Below are 15,451 nucleotides of genomic sequence, written 5' to 3'. Positions count from 1 at the left end.
AAATCCTGCGCAGCTGTCCCCGTTTGGCTGGCAGAAACCTCTAAGAGCGGGCCAGGAGGGACAAGCTGGCTGCCCTCGGATGCTCACAGTGAGCTCCCCCACAGGCCCCGCCTTCCCAGAGACCAATCTAAAACGGCTTGGCAGGGATTGCTTTCATTGTGTTCCTGCAGCCCCCGTCGCCAGCATTGCAATACTGCAGTTCCTTTGCTACCAGGTAATCCTGAATACACCAGCCAAGAGCAAAAGAGGGCCACAGAAATGACCAGAAGGCGGGAGCTCTCCTCTGAGGAGCAGCTGTGAGAGTTGTGCTTGCTTTTGTTTGTTGTGCTCTGGAGAAGAGCAAGCCCCAAGGAGACCTTTCCATAGTTGTAGGGGCTTCTAAGAAGGATGGGGACATATCTCTTAGCAGGGCCAATTGCAAGAGGACAAGGGGCCACGGTTTTAAGCTAAAAGACACTTGACTCAGATTGGCTCTAAGGAAGAAACTGGTTACGAGGAAAGTGCTGGAACACTGGCACAGGCTGCCTAGAGAGCTGGGGAGAGCCCCAAGCCCGGCAACCTTCAAGGTCCGTTTGGATGGGACTCTGAGCAACCTGATCTGCTTGAAGATGTCCTTGCCAGGGGCCGTGGCTTTAGAGTAGATGAGCTTCACTTGTCCCTTCTAACCTCAAGCAGTCTTGGGTCCCACCTGGTTTTCATTTGAAAAGCACCCCGAGCGGAGTTTACGATGGGGGGGGCCCGTCTGATTCCCTGGAGTTTGGCCGAGGAGCAAACCCTGACAGGGAACGGCTGTTTGGCCTGCAGCCGCTTTGCCTTGTACCTGCAGAAGTTCCTTGGCAGAGCCTCGCCTGTCCACATCCATCTGCAGGCAGCAGCCCAGAAATGCACACAGGCCAGGGGGTAGCCTGAGCTTGTGCAGATTTGGTACCCCTTGCTTGCCTATCAGGTAGTTAGCCTGAAGCAAAAGGAAACATGAGACTCTCTGTGATTCTTCCACATCCTTCAGCGCTCAGCTAGACCCCATCTTTTAAGCTCCAGTCTACAGTGGCAATTTCTTGCCTCAGCAGATGGTTAGAGATGAGCCTTGTCTCCCAAAGGAACAAAGGTCCCAGAGCAGCCCCAGCTATTGCAAGCTGCAGCAGGTCTTGCCTTGACAGCTGATGGGAGCCCCAGGGACGTTTTTAGAAGTGGGCCTTGGTGGAAGCACTTCAGGCTGTGGGAAGGGGATTTTGTCCAACGGACAGGGACCAGCAGGACACGGCTATCTGAGCGTAATCGCACCTTACCCTCTCACTGGTTTCCCGAATATAAGGAGCCTCTCCTTTGGCCATTTCTATTCCCACGATGCCAAGGGACCAGGTGTCCACTTTGGGGCCGTATGGCTCTCTTCTCACGACCTCGGGTGCCATCCAGCAAGTGGTGCCGACCCTCGACCTCCGTTTACTCTGCCCAGGGCTGAGCAGAGCGCAGAGGCCAAAATCAGCTGAGGAGAAAAACAAGCACTGCTTCAAGCAGGAAACCAAGGAAAAGGGTTCCTCACTCTCAGTCTCAGAATGCATTGCTGAATCGAGCTGGAAAAGCAGCGGGGCTCTCCTTCCTCAGGGCTGCAGCCAAGGACATGAGCAATTGTCCACTTAAGAGCCCGCCCATGATTCCCACCCTGGCTTTTCCTCATTCCCCTGGACGTTTACACTGTAACTCCCTCCCTTTGGAAGGAACACACACAAACCAAAGTTACTCTTGCTACCTTGTTGCTCTCCAGAGCACTCAGCACCTCGCAGCTGCGCCCTGGCCTGGCAGAGTGCTCCCTGCCCTCTCAGCAGCGCCACTGCTGGGCACCCGGCAGCCACTCCAAAGCAGCCCCACAGCGCCTCCCCGGAGGCTGCGCCTGACTGGGAATACCCACCCAACTTGACGGAGCCATCCCGGCCCAGAAGGATGTTGTCACTTTTGATGTCTCTGTGGATCACCTGGTTGGCATGAAGGAAAGCCAGGCCTTGCAGGCACTGCCAGAGCAAAAAGAAACGGGAGGCCAACAGTTAGCCTGACCCGATTTCATCGCACGCAAAAGGAGCCTGCTCCTCAAGATTCACAGATCTCAAAGGAGCAGCGAGTGCTGGCAAGAGGGACAGCTTGCTGCTGCAACACTATAGGAGAGCAGGATCTTTCCAAAGGAGGCATATTAGCTCTTGAGGGGGAAGGAAACGTGTCAGTCGTTGCTGGAGCCTGTCCCCTGCAAAGCCAGTCAGAATGACCGCTGCTGCAGCGGATGCGCTCTCCCCGTCCGGGGGACAAACAAGGGGTTGCTGAAAGAGAAGAAGTCCCTGCCTTGGGTACCAAGGGGATCACTGTCGGGCGGGAGACTGGAGGACAAGGGTTATCCGTCTGCCTCGACAGCAGATCTGGAAGTAACTCATTTGTCAGCTTTCAGCAGCAAGCACCATGGTGGGTGCCGTGGCATCCTTTGAGGTGGAGACCTCTGACAGATGAGTGTCTCTTTGGCTTTGCCGCTGGTGTAAAACTCGCACACCAGCACCTTGGCGCTTACAGGCAAAGAAGGCAATGCAGAAAGGTTCTGGGCAAAGGCTTGGAGAGGCAAAAGGCAGAAGAGAAAACAAAAATGAAAAAGAGACAGGGAGTTCAACAACGGTAGATAAGAGTAAAGAACCGACTACAGTAAGGGCAGGGACTCTGGCAGGCAGTTCAGTCCAGATGCTCTTTCTTCTCTGAAGCGTAAGAGCAACACAGAAAGAAAGCTCTGAACATGCAATCACTCACTTAGCAGCGCTTTCGAAGGACGAGCCCGTCCAAACCATCCCGAGCACAAGCAGGACCCCTTACCTCCCGACACACTGTTGCTATGTGTCCTACAGCCATCCTTCTCATGCTGAGCACATCAGCTAAGGAGCCTCCATCCATGTATTCCAACACCAGCAGGACAGCCTCATTGACCAGGTAGCTGCAAGATGAAAGCAACAGTTTGGAGCTGAATGTGCACAGCTCAGTTGCCCTACGGAAGAAAAGGCTACAGCTGAGTTTTGTTTCCAGGTCACTGGTAAATGAAGACAGAATCAAATGAAGACGCAGTGCAGCTAGGCTATCCAGTGCCTGCCATCTGTGCCGCCTAAACGAGGAAGGCACATGCGCGGAAAAGGAGACGCCTCGGGTGGCAAGCAGGGGAAAAAGGCAGTTTTGTCAGGGCAAAGACAAATCTGGAAGCGGACACATCCCGCAGCGGCAGCTGCTTCAGCATCTTCCTGCACAAATTGCACCATTAACTCCAGCAGCATGGAGACACAGCTTTCAGAGCTTTCACTCAGGGCAGGCGGGTGTGCAGCACTGCCAACACCCTTTGGAAAACCTTGCAGAAAGGACAGTCACAAGCAGGAAAAACAATTTCAAACCTGGCAAATGGTGTGGCTCCTAGCCTAGTCTTTTGGCATGCAAGGCAATGGAAAAGAGTGGGAACAGCGCAAGGGAAAGCATCTCTGGGATGCTTTCTCAGCACTTCTCCTCCGACACTTGGAAAAAACCACAGCCCAAACCAGCAAAACACCATGCAGCCAGTGAACATACAGGCTGCTGGCTTAGTAAGAGAGCCAGGTTTCTAGGATCAATCTTCAAGCTGTTTATGCCAGGAACCATTCATGGAGACAAAATGCAATCTCCTCCCATGCCTCGTACGGCAGTGGTTGGATGTGAATGGAAAGATCCATTTTCTGCCAAGAGTTTTTCAATCTTGGCCTTGCAAGTATGGAAACCAACATGCCCGGGAAATTACCAGAACTACTTACCTTTCAAAGTAGGTGACGATATTGGGGCTCCCATTTTCACGCATGACCAGGATTTCATTTAACACTTCCTCGAAGCCCTGGTGCTGGAGATTAAGTTGCTTTACAGCCACCTAGGATGATGTTGAAAGCCGTTAGCAGCAGACATCACAAGAGCCTCTTTCTCCCTGCACTCACGGGCCGGGATGCCTTGTCACCTCGGTCAAAAGGCACTCTAAATCATCAACCCCAAAGCGCTAACAGCACTCTCTGCAGCCACAGACTTCTCCAATCGACTTGCTTTAGCACCACTAGTATCATTTACACGTGTTTTGCCAGCCAAAAGTAATGTTGCTCCTGTGAAGACAAATGGAAACCACTGGAAATACGTTAGCATTTCTAGGGGCTTTGACCAGCGTTTCGGAGACGGCTGCCATTTTGATTGTGCGCCAAAGTAAACACACGCATAGATGACGGGGAAAATGCTGTCCAGAAAAGGATTCCAAAGCGACTCAAAGTGAAGTTACAATCCTAGCACCTCCTAACTTCTTCAGTTTGGGTTTTGCAGCTCTGAAGAACAATCTTGAACACGGTTTAGACTTGCAATTATTTAATGAGTTTACAAAGGAATAACCCTTTCTGTGGCACGCTACGGATGCGCCCAGGTTATAAGCACAGGGCTTAGGGCTTTTGGACGCCTCCTAGACCTCCCTCCAAGTGCAGTTGCTGAGCTCAGCACTGCAGGTGGATAAGGAACTGCCTTATCTCATTCCTTACTATTAAGGAAGGTGGAATGTATTTGCTGAGAGCCAAAAACCAGAATTCAGGACTCTGAACTTTGAGCTCCAAAAAGCAGCAGGACTCTCCAAGATACCTCCATGTCTGCTCAGCATAGATAGCATCTCTCTAGTGCAATGTCACTGACACGGGATCAACACAAGGTTGTACACACATTTAAGGCTCTTCATCAACTTCTTCTCATTGATCTGTGCCTCTGTGTGTGTGTTTGTGTGCCTGTGTGTGAGTATGTGAACTAGGTTCCGTAGGACTGAAAGGCAAAACTGTGCTCCACACAAGATGTCTCCTTCTTTAGGTCTTGCATTATATTTTCCAACCGTCCCACGTGATGGAAAGCAATGGGAAATCCTATCTGTGTCTGAACCTGGGCTTAAGAGGCATTGGGCCGCAATGACGGCTCTTGCCATCACCTAATCTCTGCATATTTATCCAGAAGGTGCAAGCTAGCGTGTCCTTCTCTGAAAGACACCACTGCCTTCCTTGCATTCATTCAGGTTGGTTGGAAGGACAAAGTCTGTCCAAAGTGCATTTTGCAGCCTGCCTCTAGACAGGCTGCTTCTGCGGGACAGCCTTTGCAGCAAGGACGGGCGCCCTGAAGCTCTGGCCACAGATGCCATCACAAGGGAAAGCACTCAAGAGCTGCAAAATCTGCACGGGCACTTACCGCTTGTCCTGTGGCAGCGTCGAAGGCCTTATAAACAGTTCCAAAACCCCTAGAAACGGAGCAGTGGCAAGAACAGAGACGTTGTTCAGTGCTGAGAAGCAAAAGGCAGCCCAGGCAGGAGCTCTCTGCTGCCTGCAGTGCCTCTGAAACACCAGGCCTTGTCTACTCTTCAGCCAATGGCACAGCAGCCCAGCAGCCCTCTGCCATGCAGAGTGTCCAAGAGAAAAGCTGGGTCCAACAGGAAGAAAAAGGGCTGCTACAAATCTCAAAGGTACACACTAGATGATGCATGCGGGGCTTTTCTTTGCCTTTTCCTTCTGGTGTCTGTGCCTGCGGCGTGCCTTTCCAGGCAATGAAACGCACAGTGCTGCTGGGCCTTCTCACCGCTCTCTTTTGATCCTCCCTGCCAAACTCAGGCAGCGCCGCTCAGCCTTTCCTATTTTCCTGACTCCTGAATGCTGTTTCCAGCAAAATAGCACTAAGAAATGCTACTGAGAGCTGTGTTCTGACAGCTAGCAGGTGGGAAACTGCTCTCTCAGGTTTTTCTTCCTTCATGAGTGGCGCCATATTCCTTGGAGTCATACAAAGCCATGTCTCCTGGGAAACTGGTGCCACACCTCTGAGGGACAGGAGGGCTTCCAGGTCCTGCTCCTTGAGGCAGCCAAGACATTGTCAGCATCCAGTTCTCTTTGACGATGCCTTGTACTGCCTCAGCGCTGAGACAGGGACAAGCTGGAGCCAGGGTCTGAAGATGCCTGCAGCTTGCCTGACTTCCCACGTGATATTGCACCACCAAAATTCCTGGCCCACGGTTCTGTAGAAGCAAGCGTGGCTGCACTCACCCACTGCCAATACGTTTCCATCCGATGTACTTCTTTTCCGGATCTCCCACACTCACCACACGCCCTGAAAGAAATAGAACGCAAGAAGCAAACTTCAAAACAGAGATCCTGACTTCCAGGAGATCTGAAGCCCAGCTCCGCTCTCTGGGGCTCGGAGCAATTTTTTCGTCTCTTGGCTAACAAGAGAACATCAACAAGAACAACAGCAGCAGCAGCCCCAGCAAGACAGGCAGCTCTGCAGCACACCTGGCCTGCACGGAGTCTGATTCTCCCACACTCCTTTGAAGGGTTGCCTTGCGGAGAAACTAAGCCCATGGAAGAACCATCAGAGCAGACGGAGCCCAGAAAAGAACAGGCACCAAGGCAAGTGGTTGCCATCTACAAACGGGAAGGAGGGCTGAAAAAATCAGGACCCTTCATTTGCTTGCAAAGAAACACTCTCTTGTGAGATTTCATACTTCCAGAGATTAAATGCACCCTGGGATCTGGGATGAATTTTTATCAACATCTCCTTTTGCAGAAGAGAAGAATACTGCAAAGTGAATTCCAGGAGAGGAGGGGATTTCAGCAGTTTGCCTAAAGAATGCCTTGACATTTTCAGAGAACAGCAGCTCATGCTACATCCAAGAACAATGGCTGTAAGAACTAGAACCCTTTTTATTTATGAGCAGGCTAAGTTCTGAAGACCGTTTTGCCCGTTGCCCATGTAGTGAAGAACTACAAGTCCTTGTCTTCAGCCTGGGCTGCAGCAGTCATTAGCACTGGACTCGGCCCCTTGAACACCACCCACGTGCCCCATCTTTGCAAAGGGCACAGCCCAGACGGGTAACAAGGACAGCGCCGCTCCTCAGGCGCTGCCGTGACACAGCCAGCTGCACAAATGAGATGCTGATCCTTTCACGAGTCCAGGCGAAGCTGCAGCAACGGGGCGGCAGCTGAAACCTCACAGCTAAGGAAGGCTGCAGCCTCTGCAGTCACACCAGCTGTCGGTGGCAGGGCAGCTATGACAAAAAGCTTGGCAAAGCCCACGAATGGCCACTGAGAGCCACTGTGAAGAAGCCAGAGCCAGAGCCAGCTTGGCCACAAGCTGTTGACTCTGGAATCCTCTGATTCCTTCCCCCTCAGGGAAATCCCCGGAGCCCTCCCTTGAAGGGAGGGAGGCGTACGATACAGTTCCCCCCATCAGGGAGGCTTACGATAGAGTTCCCCTCACCTGGGAGGAGAGCAAACCCTTCTTCAGGGACTCTTGCATAACAGTGGTCCATGCCAGTTCCTTTGCCCGCACCTCCCAACTTGCCCTGGTTTCTCCTTTCCCTGTTTCCTCATTGGTTGTGGTACCCCTGGTGGGCGGCCCCTTCATCCCTGAGAGCCAGTTCCCTTTGCCCTGCCCCTTGGTACCGCCCCTGTGCCCGCCCCTACTTCAACCTTGTGCAGAGGCCCTGGTGGCTCTTGTTTTGTCTCGGGTTCCCCCTTGGCGTGCTCAAATAAGCCTCGCTGGAACTGACCTGATCAAAGGCCTCTCTGCCTCTCTGCACTGAGCTTGCCGTGGTGAGTGGTGTGTGTGTGTGGACTTGACTGCCCTCCGGAATGCTTAGCCAAGTGGCTTTTCCACAGGAGATGCTTCTTGGGAGATAGGTAGCAGCAAGCACGGTCTAAACCCCGCTGCTGCTGCAGTTGACCCCGCTGAAGACAGAACATGATTGTCTTTGAAGTCAGACCCACGGAGGAGTCGATCATTCCACCTTTTGCCCCAATAGCTGATGGCAGACACTGAGTAAACGGGGCTCTGTTCTGTAGCTGACCGGTTCTTCTCTGACAGCACTGAGCTGGCAGCTATTACTAGTTGTAAGAAGCAACTGGGTTGTACTGCAGAGTCACTAAGGCCTTGGTGTGCTTTCCTAGAGTGAAGGAATCTGTGCAGGGATTGAGGCCAATGCAAGAATATTTACCAGCTGGGCGTTAGGCGTGACAAAGTGCCTGGTACCGGAGGAGCATGCAGCAGAGGGGCTGCAGGCTTCCTCCTGAGCATTGCCCGCAGGGCAGCTTTATCTGAGCATGCCACATAGATGTGTCTCTTTGATGGCTCTTCCTAAGCATACAAGTAAAATATCAAAGAGGGATTGTAACAAAAGTGTCCTGGTTTTCTTCTTTTGGGGCACGTTGAACACAACTCTTCCTCTCTGATTCCTCGGGATTGTTCTAAGAATAGAACTTTCTAACTTGTAGAGCGTCCTGAAAAGACCTCTTCCTCTCTTATTTCTGCAGTCACCTGCTGTTCTTTTCCAGGAGGTCAGGCTAGCCAAAAGGTAAAATTCTTATCAGACCAAACCCTAGAAGGAATAGTGGAAGTACTAACAGTGATAAAAACAACACCAGCATTAATCCAGCCGCACAGCCAATCAGTTTCTCGGAAGTATTTTGTCTCCAATGACTGGTGACAAGTCAGGAGTCTCAAGGGAATCTAGGAAGGCAAGTGTTCTGGTCCCTTTGGCCAGGCTAACACACACCCCTTCACTGAGTCATTGGCTAGGTCGCAGCCTACTGCTGCTCGGGACACAATGGCCGCTCTTGTCTTTGCTGCACAGGGAAGCTCAGGCAAAGCCCAGCCACTGGCAGCTTTTGCCTCAAAGGCAAAAGGAACGCCCCAAAGTGCTCCCTGGCTGCCCCCGAGCACAGCACTGGCTTCTGCAGCGAGTGCAAAAGGTCTTTGTGACACCCGAGGGAGGAGGAACATGTGCTACAGCTCATGCTGAGGCACACACACTATCCTACACTGCTGGATGGCACAAGAAATCCCCAGGACGTACTCAGCAGCTTCAGGAACTGCTTCTCCCTTTCCTGGCTTGAGCGGGGCCAACTGCTCACGCTCGGCTTTTCAGGCTGCGGAGAGGAGGCTTCTTCTTCGGATGCTGCTGCAGCGGCACCTTTGGCGGCAGATCCTGCGTCCATCTGGGACAAGAAATTGGTTTGTGTCAGAAAGGTGCCTGGCAGAGAGACCCCAGACAGAGCATTTGAAAGGCAAGCCCTTAGGAGCAGCACTGCTGTTGGGCTGCAAGCTGAGCTGTCAACTCTTGGTCCTCAAGTCAAAGCCAAAGAGCAATCAGAGACTAGAGCTTGTCACAGCCAGCCGTAGTAGAGGCTGTGAAAGGGAAAGAACAGCTTGACATTTTGCCCCGTTCTGAGGACTGCATTCACCATGGGCAGGGTCAGCTTGCTCAGAACCTGTGTGGGTCACCATGCTCAAAGCCCGCAAATAGCAAAGCGAGCTCTAAGAGGCCGGCAGAAATACATTCAGAGGCTTGCTGGCCCAGCGGCCAAAGCACTAGCCTGGCTGCCCGGGGCAGCAGCTGAGATTCAGCAGCCCAGGAAGTGTCCTTCTGACCAGCTGCCATGGAGACCAGAGAGCGTGGCGGTCAGAGACATTGCCCCCATCCCCCTGCTGCTCTGCAGGGCCCAGGCAACAAGGGCAGAGACCACTTGTTGCATGACTGCGGTGAGAGCCTCCTGCTCTTTCCCTCACCTGCTTTTGTGCAGCCGGCCTGTACTGCAGCAGGACCTTGTGCATCCTTTCCATTTCTTCTTGGTGCCTCTTCTCCATTGCCTTCATCTTCCTCTGAGCTTCCTGCAGCTCTGCCTGCAGCTTGTCCTTGATATTCCGTCAAGAGAAAGCTTACTGGCACCTGCCATCACGCTCAGCTTTCCTCTTTTCCAGTCTCAAAAGCACTTCTATTCAGCCACTTCCCTCTGCTTCTCTAGCCAGCTCTAACCCTTCCATCCTAGCTCTTCTTCCTGGTGCTCAGCGCTGCAGCCTGCGGGGCTCTGTGCTTCCAGTGCCTGCGGTAGTCCTTGCCTGCCCTTGCCTGAGATCTCTCCAGTTTGTGCGCCCCTCACGGCCCTTCCTTCTGCTAGCTGGCGAGTCAGGCTCACCTGCCCGTTCTCCCGCTCCTCCTTCAGCTCCCGCCTCAGCTGCTCCCTTTGGTTTAGCTCACTCTGCAGCCGGCACACCCTGTCTAAGAGAGCAGCCTTCTGACGCTGCTCTTCCTGCAGGAGCTGCACACAAATGAAGAGAGGACGGCTTTAAACTTCCCACACACCACTTGCGTGGCAGCCACGATGGACGTGCTCAGGCTTTCCAAAAGCATTTTGTTCTCATTGTCGTATTTACGAAGGGCCGGCTTAGAGACAATCCCACCCAGACAGACAGTGTCCAGAGAAGCAGTGCCCATAAGGAGACCAGAGGAGTCCAAAAGAGCACACAAACTCTCTTGCCACACTCTGTGCCTCTTGACTGGCTCTGCTTGGTATCTTTTCTTGTTCAGCTTGCATGATGGCAATTTCCTGCTTCATCTCAAGCAGCCTTTTCTCCTGCTCCCTCTGTACCTCTGCCAGGAAGTTTGCCCATTCCTCCAGCTGCTCCCGCGCCTCCAAGTGCTGTTGTGCCAGTTGTCTCTCCTGATGAGGGCAAGAGACACTTCCAGATGAAGTCCCAGCAATGCTCCCCAAAGAAAAAAATGGAAGCTTCATGCCTCCAACAGCCCTGCCTCCCCCCGCCCGAAAAGTGCACATTAGTAGCGACTTTGTGCCCTCCAGCAATGCTGTTGCGACTCCGAGTGTCAGCAGGTGGAAGGAAGGGATGCCACCTTCCTTCCCTGCTCTGATGGCTACCTGCTCTCTGGGCCCTCTCTCCTCAGGATTTCTGCCTGTTCTCAGAGGCTCTGTTCTCAAAGTCCCCCTGCCCTTTGATCAAGGAAGAGCTGCAGATGGACTGCAGGACCAGGCCAGCACATCGATGACCCAGTCCCAAGGCAGGCCAGCGGCTGAAATACCTTGAAGCCCCCTGCTGCCTGGCTCAGCAAGGTGGAGCCCAGAGCAGATGCTTGCGGCCATGTCACATACTCAGGCTGCTCTTCTGCTAAGCCAGCCCTCCAAACGTGGCTGAAATCTTCCGGTGCCTATTGTTTCTTACCAGTTTTTGCACGAGCTTCCTTTCTTCCACTTTCTGAGCAGATTGCCAGAGCCTCAGAGCCTTCCCGCACTGCTCTTCTGCCCAGCGGAGCTGTTGAGCCAGGTCTTCACATTGCTGCTGGCTGAGGGATCTCAGAGCTAGCAGCTCACGACGAAGGCCCCTCACATCCTCTGCAAACATGGCACAGGGCAACGGTCAGAGACTACACAAGCAGGGGAATCCGCTGACCTTAAGCCCTTTCCGTTTCAGGCAAGGAGGGATCTGCCCTCAGCTGCTTCCCTCCTCAGAAGCCCTGCGGACAGAGCCGGCTCGGCAGCAACTGCACTAGGCAGGGCCGTCACCAGAAGCAAAGCGCACGAGGCTCTCACCGAGTATCGCCTCCTTGGCCTGCGTGGCTGTGCGCACTTGGGCTTCCGCACGGCTCCTGGCCATCTCCAGCTCCGTTATGTGCTGCTGAGCCTCCAGCAGGCTGCTTTGCAGGCTCTCCTTCTCTGACCTACAGGTTGTGAAGATGAAGAGCAATTGTTCCTGGCACACAGGGGCAGTTTCTCCAGTACGATGGGCCTTTAGATCCCTACACCGTACTGTGGCAAGTGGCCTGCATGGAAAGTCAGATACAGCAGGACTATTTTACCACTTGACATGGCAAAGCAGGCCCCTCCAGGTGACTGGGCAGCCTTTCCTCATGACCTAGCCCAGCCGAGTTTGATCTCAGCAGCCAAAGCTGAAATTGCTCTTGCCTGACCTATCACACACGGCTGTTGTGCCCGCCAAGTATCTGCAAAGGAGCAAAAGCCCAGCCCCTCTGCTCCAAGCCCTGAGCTCATCAGCGCTTGCAAGTCTCTCTGCAGGGGGACAGAACAGTGCTCTCCTGGCTGACTCGTCAATGTTTCATGCCATTCATAGTGTACGTTTCGGTACTTTCTTTGCCAGGCACTCTCTAAGTAAAAGGGACTAAGGGAATTCAGCAAACGATATAGCCAAACCTCCGGCTTGCAGCAGCACGGGTAGGAAACCAGAAGGAGGTTTTTATCGGAAGAAGAACTATCTCAGGGTAGGGACCATTTCCTGCCATTTAAATGACTGGAATTTGATGAACAAGACCACTTGCTACCTTTCTGCTTAGTTAACGCTTGGCTATGTCTTGGCACTCTTGAAAAAGGAAGAAGGAGCAGCCAGATGGGGCCTTGGCAGGTTACAGAGGTGGGTGGACAAGTGGGCAAGAGTCAGGGCTCAGCAAGAATGCCTAGACACTGTCAACAAGTCACAAGAGCTTTCCCTTCTGCTGCTGCAATTTCTAAGCAGATCTAGGTCCTGCAGCATACTTGACAAGAGGGTCTCAAGATGTTCAGCATGAGCCTCCAGCTTCACCTGAAGCATCAGCGCACTCCTCACAACATTGACATGTAAGAGCCTTGAATTCCGAAAGGCCCATGTCAGACTACTTGGCAAGGAAAGATTGATGGTCAGATGCACCCAAGGAGAAAGCAAAAGCAGAGGGAAACTTGCGGTTTCAGCAAACATCTGCACGGTTTCCCTGGTGCTCAACTCAGTGCCAAGTTGGCTTGCTTTGCACTTGTCACGGGAATGTGCAAGGGGTCCCAAGCAGGCGCCCAAAAAGAGCTTGGAGAGCTTGAGCTGGCAGAAAAATAACATTCAGGTCACAGTATCCTTTTCTTTTTGCTCGCGGCTCTCTTGGCTTCTCTGTCCGAGAAACATCCGGAGAGCACACAGCAGGCAGTAAAGCCTGACATCATGCCCACCACCTTTGTAATTACAGCCCTTCGGTAACGTCCCGCCCAGGGTCTGCTGCCTGCCTTTACCTGGCCTCTGCCAGCTGCTCTGACAGGCCTCGTAGGTCCCGCTCCGTGGCTGCCAGTCGGGCTTCCAGGGCAGCGTTCTCTTGCGCCAGCACCGCCTTCTCTCTGCACACCTGGGACAGTGTGTGCCCTTGGCGAGAGAACTCCTGCAGCAGCTTCTCCAGACCCCTGCGGGCTGGCCGCTGCGGGTGGCACACCTGCAAGTGGCGGAGGAGGGGGGCACCATTTTTCAAGTGGAACAACACTAACCAACAACCACAACGCGGTCTGGGTCTTAGCTTGCTGCCAGAAGCAGCATTCGGGGGGGTCTTGCTAGGACAGATCCCTCTCCCACAGGGGCTGCCTAGGAACAAGGTGAGCGTACCTTTGGCACTGCCAGAGGAACCGCTTCCTTTAGCAGATCCCTCTGAGGCTGCGATTCCTCTGGTGTCTGCGCCGCCACCTCAGACGCCCGCTCTAGTGAGGAGTGGCGCTTGCTCTCAAATGCAGCCAACTCCTTCCACCTACGACAAGCAGACAGACAAACAAGCCTTTAGTTGCAACAGGGGCTCCTTGCAAAACCAAGACTACATACCATGTGCCACATAAGGCAGTCTCAGGGGCTTGCAACAGCCCTCTGCTTCCACCTGAAGAGGATGCTGCAAGTCCCTCCCTGGACCAGCATCTTTCTTTGTCATTTGTGCAGGTGGAAGAGTCACCAGTGAGAAAGTCCAACAAGCTTCCAGAAGCCACAGAACATTTGCAGAAAGCTCAGCCACTCTCAGCGTCACAGCTTCCTGCCTGCTAGGTCTTACGCTCCTTTCTGATTACAGTGGACACCGGACTTGCGAAAGTTTTACTTTGGCTGAGACACGCTTGGGAAGTCCAGATGAGTACTCCCACCATTCCTCTCACTTTCACTAGTGAGACAAGGAAAGAGCCTGCAAGCTATAGCTTGGCAAGGAGGTGGGTACGATTTTCCAAACCAATTCTCCAAGGATGGTTTAGGCTGGCAGAGGCCTCAGGAAGCCTCTAGCCCAGTCTTCAGTTCCAAGCACTTGGGATCAGCATCTGGACAGGCTGCTCAAGGCTCGAGCCACCTGGGGCTTCTGAATTTCCAGGGGTGGAATCTACACAAGCTCCCTGAGGCGCTTGTTCAGCTGCATGACTGCCTTTGCAAGCTCAATGCTATGCTGTCCTTAAGCCCAGCCTGAACCTCCCTTGCTTTTACTCTGGTCTAGCTTGCAATGCTTTTTGTCAAGGTTGAAGAAGTGAGTCCCAGGAGGCAGCCATGCTCTAGGTGGGTCGGCAGCAAGAGCTGCTCTGGGCTGCCTTCCCCTGTCTGTGCTGAGCAAGTCAAACAATGAGAAAGGCAAATTTGTTCCTTGACACTGGGCCTCCTAAAGCCCCGCAACGCACACCCCTGCTCAGAGAAAGCGAGAAAGCTTCACACACACCTGAACTCGGGGGCGCGGCGCGCTCTCTCCGTGCTCTCCTGCCGCTCCGCCTTTCCTGCCTGGGCCGAGGAGTCCTGACTGGCAAGAACCTCTCCTAGCGGGACCTGGAAGGAATGGGCCGGGGAAAAAGCAGCAACAAGCAATTAGGAGCAGGGAAGTTGGCTCCTGAGAGCTGGCAGAAGCAGCAAGCAGAGACACGGCTCAGCTGAAGGCAAAAGCTGTTGTGTGGGGCTGTTCATGTGCTATTTATGTGGTGATTATGTCCCAAGTAAGCCTCGAGTTGCTCTGGAAGTGTCTGAGTAGAAGCAGGGAGCATTTCCCTGCTGAGCTCTGGTCAAATGGCTTCCCCTCAGGATTGCGGGCCTTAGAGAGCAGCCAATAGGAACTGCATCGCAGCCCTTCCCAGACAGACCTCGTCTCTGCCATGCAGAGCCGCTCAGGAGTCTTCTGCACTGACTTGGGCCATGTCAAAGTGAAGGGGGCAGTCAAAGCAGTGACTGTAGCTACCTAGAACGGGTGTGGAGAGGGGTAGGTCCCTGCAGGCATCAGTGGCTCCTCCGCACCCCACGAGGCTGGGAACTGCGCCTTGGGACCTCTTTCTCTGCTGACAGCAGGGAGCCTGCACAGATTCTGTGCACAAAGGGGCTGACTTTGGCACCAGTAGCACTAAAGGACATGGTGCTACCGCTTATGAGACACCAAGGGAAGCTCACCGTCCCCGTGAGAATGCCAGGAAAACGGTGCCTGCATGTGAAAGTTCAGATGCCATTTGCCTTGGGTCAATGGCTGGGCTGAAGAGCTAGGTCATGGCAGGACTCCAGCCCACAGCATCTTCAGCCACCAAGGGCAAGTGCTGCCTGCTGGGAAACTTGCAGCCCTGCACTGCACCAAAGCTTTGCAGTGAACCAAGCAAAGCCGCCACTGGTGGGTGCGGGGCCCTCAGGCCCTGGACTGACGACACGTGGAGGTTCCTTGTCCTTTGGCTCCCCTTTAGCCTCTGGAGGAAGAGAGCCAGCCAGAGGAGGTTCTGCTGCTGCTGTGGTGCTCTGCAGGCAGGCAGCAGCATGAGGGACAGGGAGTGACGTGTCATTTGGAACCTGAATTCTCCTGAGATGTGTCGCCAGCTGTCCTAAGCAGAAGTGGTGAATTTGGATA

At 53.5% G+C, this 15,451-nt stretch overlaps 1 protein-coding gene across 1 annotated transcript; it reads right to left on the bottom strand.

Moving 5' to 3' along the window:
* Positions 1-316: 316 nt before the first annotated feature.
* LOC119696158 (serine/threonine-protein kinase PAK 3-like) lies at positions 317-14,775 on the bottom strand. Its single transcript, XM_038125821.1, has 11 exons — positions 14,297-14,775; positions 13,225-13,363; positions 10,455-11,210; positions 9,595-9,720; positions 8,882-9,023; positions 6,075-6,138; positions 5,233-5,281; positions 3,795-3,904; positions 2,842-2,959; positions 1,907-2,006; positions 317-1,483 (listed from the first exon to the last, which is right to left on the bottom strand). Exons 3-11 carry the CDS (start codon positions 10,638-10,640, stop codon positions 1,209-1,211), a joined length of 1,170 nt encoding a protein of 389 aa, XP_037981749.1. The 5' UTR covers positions 10,641-11,210; positions 13,225-13,363; positions 14,297-14,775; the 3' UTR covers positions 317-1,208.
* Between the last annotated feature and the right edge of the window lie 676 nt (positions 14,776-15,451).

Source organism: Motacilla alba, chromosome Z, assembly GCF_015832195.1.
Source record: "Motacilla alba alba isolate MOTALB_02 chromosome Z, Motacilla_alba_V1.0_pri, whole genome shotgun sequence".
In the NCBI taxonomy this organism is placed as follows: Eukaryota; Metazoa; Chordata; class Aves; order Passeriformes; family Motacillidae; genus Motacilla; species Motacilla alba.
Note: the sequence above shows the minus strand (reverse complement) of the source record. Positions and strands in the feature narration are given on the sequence as shown.

Coding starts and splice junctions, on each gene's coding strand:
- LOC119696158 (XM_038125821.1), bottom strand. CDS start 10,640: ATGTGCACTTTTCGGGCGGGGGGAGGCAGGGCTGTTGGAGGCATGAAG. Junction 9,721..10,454: donor GGGCAAACTTCCTGGCAGAG/GTACAGAGGGAG, acceptor CGGAATATCAAG/GACAAGCTGCAGGCAGAGCT. Junction 5,282..6,074: donor TGGAAACGTATTGGCAGTGG/GTGAGTGCAGCC, acceptor CTCCGTTTCTAG/GGGTTTTGGAACTGTTTATA.